Source organism: Dasypus novemcinctus, chromosome 24 (genome assembly GCF_030445035.2).
Source record: "Dasypus novemcinctus isolate mDasNov1 chromosome 24, mDasNov1.1.hap2, whole genome shotgun sequence".
In the NCBI taxonomy this organism is placed as follows: domain Eukaryota; kingdom Metazoa; phylum Chordata; class Mammalia; order Cingulata; family Dasypodidae; genus Dasypus; species Dasypus novemcinctus.
Window position 1 is genome coordinate 2,231,399 of NC_080696.1, and position 13,300 is coordinate 2,244,698.

The window sequence follows — 13,300 nt, forward strand, 5'->3', positions numbered from 1 at the left end:
GGAGAAACCAACTTCAATGTGGAAGTAAAAGATTTCCACACATAAGCGCCAAAGAATCCGTCACTCAAGCAACAAAAGCACTATCAGTGAGAGCCAACGGGAACCGCCGAGAGCAGAAGATGACACGGAAAAGCATCGGACATTGGAATCACCAGCAGGAACTGGAAACGTGAATGAAGTATAAGAGGCAAAAATAAAAGACCAAACAGGTTAAGGAAAAAATCGAGTGGAAATAAGAGAAAAGAAAAAAATGATAGAGCAAATGTGGCCAATGTTAATATTAGTGGATCTGGGTAATGGTGGGGTGGGTATATATTAGGATTCTTTATATGGGGTTTGCATGATTTTTACAGCTGTCCCTTAAATTTGAAATTATTTCAAAATAAAAAGTTAAAAACAAACCCACAATGATATTGCTGCACACTTAGGAGAACAGCTAAAATGTAAAAGACTAACTATAGCAAGTGCTGGCAAGGCTTTGGAGCAGCTGGACTCTCATGCACGACTGGTGGGAAAGTAACAGCAGCACAACCATCCTGGATGCAGTTTGGCAGTTTTTAAAAAAGTTAAACACACACATACAATGTGACCCAGTCACAAGGTATTTTACCAAGAAAAATGAAAGCGTGTCCACACAAAGATTTATATACAAATGTTTATAAGCAGCTTTATCTGAAATAGACAAAAACTGGAAATAAGCTAAATGTCCATTAATAGGTGAAAGTAAAAACAAATCATAGTATATTCAAATAATGAAATCCTTATTCAGCAATAAAAAGGCATGATCTATTGATACATGCAGCAACAAAGTTGAGTTCATACTAATTGTGTTGAGTCAAAGAAGCCAAGCAAAAAGGAATACATATTATATGACTACATTTATAAGAAACTCTAGGAAATGCAAATTAATCTAGAGTGGAAATAAGCAGAATAGCAGCTGCCTGGGAATGGAGGGTGGGGGACACAGGAGGGAGGCCTGAGAAAATGCTTGTGGGTGATGGTTTCATGTGCGCATCTCTAAGTCCAAAAATGTCGGTGATGTACTTTATATGCATGCAATTTACTGTATGTCAATTTTGCCTCAATAAAGCTATTTTCAGGTCCTCTAATGCCCCCAAAAGGAAAGAGGGGTGGGGGAGTACCAAGCATCCTCTTTTGATGGGATATGTTATAATTAAAGTTGTGGGAAAATAAACCTCAAAGAATCTAGGTGATTAGAATTATGAGAGTTAATAGGTAAGTGGAGTTGGCTCAATGGATAAGAGTGTCCGCCTACCACATGGGAGGTCCACGGTTCACACCCCGGGCCTCCTTGACCTGTGTGGAGCTGGTCCACATGCAGTGCTGATGTGCGCAAGGAGTGCCCTCCCACCCAGGGGTGGCCACCGTGTAGGGGAGCCCCACGCGCAAGGAGTGTGCCCCGTAAGGAGAGCTGCCCAGCGCGAAAGAAAGTTCAGCCTGCCCAGGAGTGGCGCCGCACACGCGGAGAGCTGACACAACAAGATGACGCAACATAAAGAAACACAGATTCCCAATGTCACTGAGAAGAATAGAAGCAGACACAGAAAAACACAGTGAATGGACACAGAGAACAGAAAACTGGGGCGGTGGAGGGGGGGGGAGAAGGGGAGAGAAAGAAATAAAAACAAATCTTAAAAAAAAAAAAGAATAAATAAAGACTTTGGCAGCACTGAGGGACAAAAAATCAATATACAGCTATTGAATGCAATTCTATAACCAGCAATTCTACTCCTTCCTATTATAGTCCTAGATAAATCAGCAACAGAAAACGTAACTGTAAAAGATATAATTTACAAGAAGTATAATATAAAATTATTAATAAAGAATAAGTCTAATATGGAGAAAATGAAAACCTGTACTGAAAGATATCAAAGATTTAACAGATCTTTAGATATTATGTTCACAGACTGGAAAACTAAGGCTTACTTAATCGACATGGTAAAAATGTCAACTCTTCCAAAGTGGTCTTCTTTTTTTTTCATTTAGATTACGACTTTGCTTTTAATTTCATCTTTTATAAATTTATTTATTTATTTTTCCAAAGTGGTCTTTAAATTCAACACAATCTCAGTAAAAGAATCCCAATAGGTTTTTTGATACTTGACAAATCATTTTAAAAATGTCAATAAATTTGAGCAAACGGCTAGGAATAGTCAAGAAACTCCTAAGGAAGAAAAACAAGGTTGGGGAACTTGCCTTGTGATATATAAGTACATTATAAGTTTCTATTTATTAATACAGTATGGTATTTTCTTAGGGACAAATTTGACTAACGGAATGGAATGGAGAGCCTCAGAACAGTTATGCATCCCAGGAGATGCTTGATTAGTAACAGAGCTGGCATTGTAGATCAGTGGGCAAAGAATTTTTAAATAATTTGCTCGACAAGTGGTTATCTACATTAAAAAATGAAATTGGACTCCTAATTTATACCACTTTCAAATATCAATCCAGGTCGATTCTGGGAAAAAACTACAATATTTTTACAAGTCAACAGAGAATATCTTTGAGACTTCATGATGAAGTATTTCTTAAACAGGTCCAAAACACACTGACCACAGAGGAAAAGATTAATTATTTTGACCACATTAAAATTAAGAACTTTAGCTCACTAAAAAACATCATCAGTAACATGAAAAAATAAGCTACAATGTGGAAGAAAATATACATAACTGACAAGGGATTTGCTTCTGAAATCTAGAAAGAACTCTTACAAATAAACAAGAAAAAGACAAATAATCCAAAAGAAACATGAGCAAAGGCATGAAAAGGCATTTTACAGAAGAGGAAGTACAATAGGCCGATAAATAAAAAGATGGCCTATCTTCACTAATCATCAGAGAAATGCAAATTAAAACCCTAATAATACAATATTTCAGTCCAGATTGACAGACACTGGCCAAAGGGCAAGCGCTGGCCACAATGGGGAAGAGTGACACGCCTGGTGCTGCTGGCAGGAGTCTGAGCTGGGGCAGTCACTGAAGAGTCTGGCCTCGTTGAGGAAAGCTGTAGGTGGGCTCTTCCAAAGCCCACCAGCTCCCTCCCAGAGAAACCCGCCTGCTTGCACACGGACAAAGCCTGCTCCTGACCGTACGCGTGCCGCAGCAGGGATCTGCGGCCAGCCCACATGTCCACACGGCCCGTCTCCATCCAGGGACACCGTGGAGGCGTGGACGTGCGCCTACTCTACGGCTACTCTTAGGAACATGATGCTGAGCAAAAACAGCAAGTCCCACCAAAAAAGAAGTGAGCTGTTAGGTGACAATGTGGATGGATCCTGAAGACATGCCGAGGGCAGCGGGTGACAGGAACGTGGTGGATCTGATCTGAACACTCAGCATACGCAATTCACGCAGAGGCAGAGACCAGCGTGAGGGAGGGGCAACGGGGAGCTACGGCTAATGAGCGTGAGGTGTGGTCTGGGATGATGAAAACACTCTGGAAAGAGACAGTGGTGAAGGTAATGCAGTACTGCCAACATACTTAATGTCAAAGAACTGTCCACTTTGAAACGGTCAGAGTGAGTTTTATGCTATGTACATTTTACCACAACTGAAAATAAACAACTTATACATAAAAGAAAGAAGCAAGGGGGGAGAAGTCCCAGAGGGACACACACAGCAAGGTTCTGCTTGTGTTGAGTTCAAAAGCGGCCTGCTGAGGGCCGCAGTCAGCGCGGGTGAGGACCGAGCCGCCGGTGTGGCCGGCGCAGCAGGGTCGGGGTACAGGTGAAGGGTGCAGCGGGGGAGGTCGGGTGGAGAGCGGTCTTGTGACAGCTGAGGCCACATGCTGAGGGGCAGTGGTCCATAGGCAGCACCTTTTCTTCATCCCTAAGTAGCTCAGGGGACCCCTGGACACCCCCAGGCTCTAACCTCAGCGAGTTTCCAGCTTCCTGGGCTCAGGAGGCTTTCATGATTAGTGCCGCCACAGGGCCAGAAGAGACCCCTGTTGAGGGCGTCACAGTCTAGGCTGAAGGCAGATGTGCCATGACCCCAGTGGCACTCCCGCTTCAGGACCCTGAAAAGAGCCCCCCGATGTGTAAGCTTCAGTCCCACAAAAGCCAGGTCAGCCCCTGGGCTGACCCTGCTGTGAATGCATGATGCAGAGGTAAGGAGCCTCCTGGCTAAGCCTCTGCTCCAGAAACCACTGCCCGAACCAGAGTTCCTTCAGGAACCACGAGTCTGAAATCTAAGCTCCAGAAAGAATGTGCTCCTTCCTGTCCTGCAGAGACTCGGGCACGCCGCAGCACACAAGGTGACTGCTGAACAAGGCCCTTTGCTGGGAAGGTGCAAGCCAGTTTTGGCAAGAACCCTTGCTAAATATTGTAACTGGCTCAACTCTGCCAAAGCACAACCCGCGCCGTGTTGTCTGTACCTACAACCTGCTTTTAGACTCGGCACAGTCTGGCCCAGCTGGCAGCACTGTCACACCCCCGCCCCATCAGCAAATAGTCCCAATCCCCAGGCACCTCCCCAGGCTCTGGAGAGCCAGAAGCACAGCCATATCCTGGCACGGAACCCTTCTACACCACCCCTGCCTCCTGTGGATGGACGGTCAGATCGCCCTGCTCTTCTGTGTGAATGGAAGAGCAGCTGAACCAGTGATCCGAGAACAGGCAGAGGAATTTGCCACCGGACAGAATATTTTTGACAAGAACAACAAGTTTTCCAGAGGGAGATTTGCTCAGTGGAGGGTGAGGAATTTGTGGAGTAAATCAGAACTCTTCCTCCTCAAGGCAGCTATAGCCAACAAGGAAAGAACAGGGCTCAAAAAAACAAAAATGCTATTTTTAAGGAGGCCAAAAAGCAGCACGGAATAAACCTCTGTCTCTCTATGCAAGACCCACTAGGTTCCTGAGAATTTCATAGCAGCAGAAACAGTGCTGGCTTGGACCAACAGAGGTAGTCCAGAATGAGAGCAGACGGTCAGACCCCATTCTAATGACAGAAGTAGGCAGCTGCAAACACTTGTGACCCTTCAAGAAAGAGGAAATGTGACTAAGAGGGCTAACCCCAGAGCCCCAGGGCCTAGTGGAGAGCCAGCAGGAGGATTTCCAGGCCTGGAAGCCTGAACAAGGATTCTGGCTGGCATTTGCCTAGCTGGACCTCAAAGCTGCTTTGTACTGGTGACTCCTTCCAGTTTCTGCCGTTTTGCACCTAAAATGCTGTATCTCATTGCAGTACCTGGGGACGGTTGGGGGCACACAACTCATCTCTCCCACTTAGCAGGGTCACAGACAGATGACCTGTGCTCAGGACTGTACTTAACGGATTGCACACAGGGCCTCGTCCACACCTGACTTAGCTGACCTAGATGATGAAATTCAAGGTTCTGAACTGATACTATTATGGGAGAAAACTTGGGGGGCTTCTATTTTCCATGTGGGAGGGATGAGGAATGTGGGGGCAGAGGGTAGGAAGTGGCAGGCGGTGTTTTCAGGTGGCCCCTGGTGTTACTCGTGGGGTCGTGGGAGCTGCATGGCGAGAGGCTGTCTGTCCAGGTGGGGCGGTGCCATCACAGAAACCTTCACCAGAAGCTTCCTCGGACTGGAGAAGAGGCGAGCGGACACTTGCAGTGAGAGGGATTTGACACAAGATGGAGAAGCTATGGGGCACGGACAACAGGGAAGGGGCTGAGCGTCCCCATCCAGCAGCTGGCAAGAAAACGGGACCTCAGGCCTAGAGCCACGAGGAACTGGATCCTGCCAGCAGCCGGGATGAGCTTGGAAGCTGCCTCTTCCCCAGAACCACCAGATTAGAGCCCTGCCCGGCTGACAGCTTGACTTCTGTCCTGTGAGACCCTTAGCAGAGAATCCGACTTACAGAACTGTGAGGTAATAAATGTTTTAAGTTGCTAAATGTGTAGTAATTTGTTTTACTGCAATAGAAAATGAATCCAAATTTTTGGGCCTGAAATTCTACTTCTGGACGTGCTGCCCTCTAGCCCGTGCTGAGAGCTACCCTCAGGCAGTGAGAAGCAGGCGCAGTCTGCAGCCAGCCCTTCCCAGCACGAGCCTCATTCGCAAAGTGGGCGAATCCAAGGAGAAAAGCGCTCAGAGCACACCGCCACGCTGACGGGCCTTCTCGAGCGCCGGCGTGCTGACACCGCCACTGCTGAGTGTGCAGGGCCCAACAGCAGGACAGTCCCCGCTACTCACCCTCCTCAGGCCCAGCCAGGGGGCTGCTGGGGTAAAGGCGCGCTCCTTCTCCTGCCGTCAGCAAGGTGCCCAGGAAGCACTCGTCCCCCTTCAAAGACACCAGAGAGCGGGCAGCATCAGTGCAGCGCAGCGCTCCCTGCCCAGGACTCACGCCTGTTCTGTCCAAAGAGCTGCTCAGGCAGCCTCAGGCCGCCCATGCCAGGGGCCTCTGGCGTCATGCGGCTCTCGGCTCTGCAGATGCTGCAAAGGGGGTGCTGAGGCCCCCTGTGCCCACTGCCATCGGCGTCCTTCAGGGCAGGGCCCCTCGGGAGGCTGACCAGACGACAGTGGCACAGCCTGTACCCAGAGCAGGACAGCGCCGAGAGCAGGGTCCAGCGGAGGAACTCAGCTTGCTCGGCCCGCAGGGCACCCCGACCCTCCTCACCTCCTCCATTGCCACTCGCCCTGGAGCGGGGCCCGAAATGTGACTCCACCGGCCGGCCCCGCCCAAGGGCCCTGCGATGGCCCAGCCGTCCAGCCCCACTAGCCTGGGAGCCCCTGGCAGTGGTGACTCTTCTGCAGGTCCTGGTGCAAGCACCATACCTGGTAACCTAGGTGCACGTGAGCGAGCTTTTGGGAGGGCAGCAAACGCCCATGGCCTGCGCCTGGACACCTGGACAGCGTTCTACTCCAACCCCCACAGCCCAGGGGCGAGGGTCCCCGAGAGGACAAATTATACCGGCTCTGCCTCCCCGGCTGGCCGAGTCAGGCACTGAAGCCTGCAGGGCTTGTGCAGCTCCAAGGGACTGAAATCCTCTACGGAAAAGCAGGCAGCTTCTTCCTGGCCCCAAGCTCCACCTCTCAGCTCTACCTGCCTAGGTCGGCCTGGGATCTGCTTTTAATAGAACCAAGTGATTCTTAAAAATCATCAGAAGGCCTAATGGTGACAGAATCCCTCTGTGTCCCATTAAAGAGTTATTTCTAGAGCTTTGCTGAGAAGAGGATGAGTGCAGAGAAAAACGGAACACCCGCACAGGACCTTCAGATCAGCAATAAGATGCAAAGCTTTGAACTGGTTTCTTACCATCGCTGCTTGCTGGGTTTTCTCAGACAATTTTACTTCGTTGTCTTCCACCTGTGTCCACAAGGAGCAGATTTTCAATTTACGACTTCAGGACAAAACCCTGCTGGGCGCCTCTTCCCAGGAGATGACCTGATGGTCCCTCACCCACCCCAGAGCCTCAGCACCAGGAGCCGGCGAGCTGGCCGCTGGCCACGAGGGCTGGGGGTCAGGACTGCCACCCCACCAGGGACGGCATGAAGAGGCTCCCCCGGAAGGGCGCCGCGACTGCCCCGCACCTGCGCCCACCCCCAGGATGACGCGCACTGACCAGCCAGGAGCAGAACCTGGGGACGGCGGCCGTGAGGACCAGCACGCGGGTGTCTGCGGTCACAGCGCCACCTGCAGGAGGACCGGGACGCGCACTCACGCCAGCCCCTCGCCCGCACAGGCCCCGCCTCCGCATCTGGGACGGGGAGGCAGGTGGGGATGACAACGGCCCCCCGATTAGCTTCACTGCTTTCCACAGGGTTTAAATGAGGCCTGGGAATTAGTCCATTTTAGTTTTACTTCTAATTTTTATCCAAATAGTCCAGGTAGACACATTAAAAACCAATCATTACCAGGTTCATCAGTGCTGGGTATTATCACTCTAAAATTCCTTGCCAACATAGCTGAGAAATAGTATGTAATTATTGTTTCAAATTGCCTTTTCTTGACTAACAGTGAGGTTCCACATTTTCTAATATATATGGTTCTACCTCACTTCCACTTCTTGATCCGCCTGTTCATGTATCTACAGCCCACTTTGCCACTGGGTAGCTTTTTCTTATTAACTTATAAGAGATCTTCACAAATTAAGATACACTTTGTTTGTCATAAGTGTTCCAGTATTTCCACCAGCTCATTGATGGTCTTTTGACTTAGTCTGTGGTTTATTTCACCAAAAAAAAAACCAAAAACAACCCAAAGCATTCAAGGTTTGCTTTCCAAAGACCACATGCACTTACCCTTTTCTTTCACCAAGATCTGAGACGTCAAAAAGGATTCTGAGAAGACGACAGACCCTAAGCAGCCTCCTCCTCCCAGGAAGTCTGGGACATCGTAGACGGTCATACAAGCCTGCATCAGAGGAGAGAGGGTGAGAAAGGGACCCCAGAGCCCTTCCCGGCCAGTGGGGGCATTTCTAGGGAAGCAGGCGCTATCCTGGACTAGTCCCTGCAACTGCTGCATGGCCAGAGAGCCGCTCTTGAGGAGCAGGGGTCTTCAGGTTCCTCCGAATCCTCCTTCGAGGTGACCTCACAGCCTTTGCTCCCAACTGTGCCTGTCTCCAGCCCATGAGGAGGGAGCAGGGCAGCTTCCTCCAGGCTTCTGCACACCGCCATGTCCGTGCTTCGCTTCCCAGCATTTCCGCATTCTCACGAAACCCTTCTTTGGCTTGGGCTTATGTTCTGAACTGGCATGGAAAGGTGGTCACATAATCACACATACATGTCTTCATGGACATTTCTGGGTACATGTCGACACCTGCATATGCTCCTTTCAGTGCAAGAAAATAAAAAAACAACAACTGCAGGCTTTTATGGCCAAGACAAATAAAAACAGGGGCGTCAGTAGGCTAAAAAATTGAAGCAACTCAGAGAAAGCTCCTGAAGGCTGGTAAGAAAGCCCCGATGCCTCAGTTAAAATGAGACTCCAGCAGAAGAGAGGCAGAGAAAGGTGGGAGTTAGAGCCCGCTCTGGGCCGGCCACAACTCCTCCCCATGCCGTCCTGCCAGAGGCCCTGTCGCACTCGCAGGGCAGAGCCAAGAGACCGGGGCTCTTGACAGAAGTGCCGGACTCTCATTATGCATGCACGCACACAGGCACGCACGTACACTGCAGAAAGCAGAGGGCAAAAAGGAAAACAACAGTTAACACTGACTTGATTTTCCACAGTGCCTTGATAACAGAACGTACAGAAGTGGCAGGTAGACTCGGCATTTATTTTAGATAATTTTCTGACTGTGCTTGACAGTCAGAAGGTTTGTCTAGTCAGGGCACTTCCTGTACACTTGCCATGTTTCCCACCACGTGACGTGGGGAGAGAAGGCACAGACCTGGCCCAGCCGTCCTCAGGACACTTATGCCACGCAGAAGGCACAGGGTGATGCTCACACACGTGCCACGTGGCACGTGTACAGAACCGCCCTCAGCACTCAGCTCTCCAGGAACACAGTGCTTGGAGGAGGGCTTCACGGAGGAGGCAGCACCTCCTCTGCTGAGAAGAGCACAGGCACTGGAGGGGAAGCGTTAGTCCGACACCCTCTCTCCTCTGTGACTTGCTGCTGTGCAGTGCAGACCTTAATGGCAGGACTTCGCTGGGCTCCGGTCATCGTCCCTTACCATCCACTGCAGAGCCAGGCACCCTCTACAGCTCCACAGCAGAGTCTAGGGAGAAGTGACTTTAACGTCTGCTGGAGGGGCTGTATCCCCACCTATACATCAGAAAGCACTTCTCATTGTCTTACGATGTCACACACACCAGGAAACTAACTGCTTCTAAAAGAGCAACACAGAATGCTAACGGATGCAGGGAGTGAGCAAATTATGAAAGCATGAATTACAGCCTTAGGAAGTTACCTTGCTGCACTATGTCCTATGGATGAGGAACCCTGAGTTGATTACCCCTGGTGACAGGGACATTTGCACTTACTCTCACCTGCCCACCCAGTTCCCAGGACCAAAAGCTGGAATCAGGGCTCAGGCAGTGGCTGCACATCACGGCCACAACCCTGGCGTGCCCATCTAATCCCTGAGAGCTTGTCAACCTTCTGAGAGGTGAGCGGATGCTCTGGGGTAAAAGGAGGCCTCGGCCTGGAGCACCTGGCCCAGGAGCTCCAGCCTCCGCAGGCCGTCAGCCCCGGAGGGAGAGGTGCCTGCGCTCAGCGCACCTCGAAGCCACTGCCCTGGCCGGGTGCGCCCCAGCTCACAGGCTGAGGCGCTGCCAAGACGCCCGGCTGCAGCTGGGGGCATCGCGCAGGCTTGACAGCGCTCTCTGCACTTGGACGAAGCCTTCAAAGGTCACAAAGAGCCCTCCCCCAGCCCAGCCAGGCAGCGGGGTCGTGGACGGGCCTGGCATCCCTGCGTGCTGGGGGCATCCTGACCCCAGGGTCCTCAGGCTGGCAGGGACGCCAAGGAACACACTGCCCAGTCCCCTGAAACGCCTTCCAAGGTCACCCCAGCCAGCGGCTTACAGTCTTCACAAAGCACAAGCTGTCTTCACTCTCCAGGGGCACAATCCTAGGAGGAAAAAGACTCATTAAGGAGTTATTCACAAGCCAGATATGAAAGGACATATACCGTGTGATCTCACTGATATGAAACAATTAGAATAAGCAAACCAGAGTCAGAAATGAGAACACCGGTTTCCAGGGGCTGGTGGGGGCATGGGGGCTGACGCTTAACTGGCGCTGTTTCTGTTGGAGGTGATGTAAAGTTTGCGTAACGGAGGGTGATGATGGCTGCACAATGTTGAGAATGTGACCAACAGCACTGAATTGTATACTAGAAAGCGGTTAAAATGGGAAATTTTATGTTGTATATTTGTTACCACAATAAAACCAAAAACCAAACCAAACAAACCAACACCTATAGACCGAACACAGAGCGTGAGCCCGAACGCAGACTGTGGGCTTCAGCTAGCAGCGTAACTGTAACCACTAGCTCACCAGCTGCACCCAGTGCACCTCCCCGAGGCAAGGCCTCAATAACAGGGGGTGCTGGGGGGGCGGCGCAGAACACTACATTTTCTGTGTTTCTGTAAACCCACGACTGCTCTAAAAAACAAAGGTTTTTGTCTTTAACTTATTACTAATAAAAGAGAAAACTATAGCAGAAAAAAGAGGCTTATTTACGATATTCTTTTTCAACCTGGCAATCTCAACCCGCACACCTAGCCTTCTCTCAGAGATGGTCAGAACCGGGCTGCACACACACAGGCTGCTCGAGTGAAGAGTCCAGCGCCTGCACCCGGGGTCTGGGCCTCGGCTGAGCACTGTCACCCGAGCCCAGGCCTGGAGCGCCTTGGTCAGCGTGGTGCTGCTGAGGACAGCACCACGGCAGCCACGGCCAGGGCAGCGGTGCCTCTCCTTTTGCTCCTTAAACTTGCCCCAAATGAGGATTCTCTGTAATCACAGACTTACCTTCCCTGATTATTCACAGCTTGTATATGAAAAGACACCTTGGAGCTGTAGACCAAAAACAAAACGAAAACAAAGTCAGCGTGCACACTCCCCAGCCACTGCTGCACGGAGCTGGTCGGGGCCTTGCCTCACACAGCTCCCATAGGCTCCCAGCCCACGCCGGCCACCCAGTCGTCAGCAGGCATGGGCTGGTGTCTGAGTCCAGCCATGGTGCTGCCTCTGTGCAGAGCCTCGGGGCTGTCCTGAGAACCGTGGGTCAGGTCTGCTGCCCACTGCCGACTGGGAGCGGCCCACAGCCTTGACACCCTGTTCTGGCTGGGACTCTCAGCCACTGGACCTTGAGCCAGGCAGAAGCCAGGTCTCACCGTCCACTCTAATGCTGTGGCACAAGGGGTCTCCTGAGGACTGACCACAAAACCCTCTGTAAAAGCAGCTTTCCAAGCACTAGGCTGGTCAGGCACGTGGTCAGACGCACCCACCTCCTGGCCGTGTGGAGAAGGCCTGCTGGCCTGATGCCTGAGTGGGTCCCTCTTCCCATGTCTGTGTTTTCTGTGGCTCCTTTCTCCAGCCAGGCTGCACATCCAGGGCCAGGAGGCCTTGGGACTGAGGCATGTGCTGCCCTGGGGAGAAGTGGGCTTGGGCAAGGCCCGAGGAGAGGAGTGGGCTATGTCGGCCATGCTGACAGGAAGGAGAAGACCCCGCTGCAGGTAACGCCTACCTGTCAGGTGCTAAGTTCCCAATCAGCATCGTTTTTCAGACGGGTGCACAGAATCCCCTGCTTACCCAAGGTCACAGAGCGGGACAGCAAAGAAACTTAGACCGAGGTCTGCCACGAACAGCGCAGCACAAGGCCTCAGGGAAGCAGGCTGCCTCCCTCCCTCTGCTCTCGTGGCTAGAGGACAAGGTCAGAAGCCCCAGGGAGAGATCGAAGCCATCCTAAGCCCACACCATGGGCCTAAGGGCCTCTAAGGGTTTCCTGACAGGACACCAGCAGACCAAGGACAACTTGGCACGTGGCACAGCGCAGCACACACTTCCTGGAGCTGCCCAAGGTCGGGCTGGTGCTCGGGGGCTCTGGTTCTCTCCTCCATTCCTGGAACAGCAGAGACAGAACTCTGGCTGGCACAGCTGACTGGCCTGTCGTTCTGACGTCCCTTCTCAGTTTCCAGGGTAAGGAAGTGTGGACGAGGCCTGGGGCGCCACAGGGCACGTCCCAGAAGTGATCTGCAGGGGGCTTCATGTCCCCTGCATTCGAGTGCGTCAAGACGTCCTAGTGAGGGTTACACGAAGCTTCAGCAACGGTGACCACACACAGGGGCAGCGCGGCACACTGGGGATGTGCCAGGGAGGACTGCCAGGGAGCCTGATGCCCAGCAAACCCGGCATGGCCAGACCCACAGCCCCTGGCCCAGCACCCTCCGGTTCCAGCCCCAGACATTCCGTTTGGCACCCTGGCCTCCACAGCGCCTTCCAAGAGCCTCGTGCTGGAGTGCTTGTGAGAGGGAAACCAAATAAACAATCCAAGGGAGAGCAGGGCTTTCAAGACAAACATTCAAAAGTGCGTAGAGAAGGTGTCGGCTGTCGCCTACCAGAGGGCTGCCTTCAGCTGCGCCAGCGCAGAGGACTCCAGCGCTGACCCCAGCATCTGTTCCGCCTCCTCCCTGGCCTGTCGAACCAGCACAGAAGCCGTCACTGTCGCCTCCCGGAACAGCAGCTCTCCTGACTTGTGGCCAGAACACTGCCCCCCATGCGCCTACTGGGCTCACATCAACAGGCGCCAGTGGGAGGCGCTCGGGGAGGAAGAGGTGCCTGCGTTCTCAGGCTGGGCCGCGGGTGGGAGACCATTGGCACCTGCTCCACCCGGGGGACGGCACCCAGATGCCGCGCTGGGAGTGCGAGG

The 13,300-nt window shown here is 51.9% G+C and overlaps 1 protein-coding gene across 1 annotated transcript in view; it reads right to left on the reverse strand.

The window, feature by feature from the left end:
* The window catches only part of DNAAF9 (dynein axonemal assembly factor 9), a 131,188-nt gene that overhangs the window by 25,902 nt on the left and 91,986 nt on the right, over positions 1-13,300 (reverse strand). The window contains exons 15-21 of the mRNA XM_058287457.2: positions 12,990-13,066; positions 11,401-11,445; positions 10,453-10,498; positions 8,228-8,339; positions 7,549-7,619; positions 7,242-7,292; positions 6,179-6,266 (exon numbers count right to left, since the gene is read on the reverse strand). Of these exons, the coding sequence (XP_058143440.2) occupies positions 6,179-6,266; positions 7,242-7,292; positions 7,549-7,619; positions 8,228-8,339; positions 10,453-10,498; positions 11,401-11,445; positions 12,990-13,066 (490 nt within the window). The remainder of the gene's footprint in view (positions 1-6,178; positions 6,267-7,241; positions 7,293-7,548; positions 7,620-8,227; positions 8,340-10,452; positions 10,499-11,400; positions 11,446-12,989; positions 13,067-13,300) is intronic.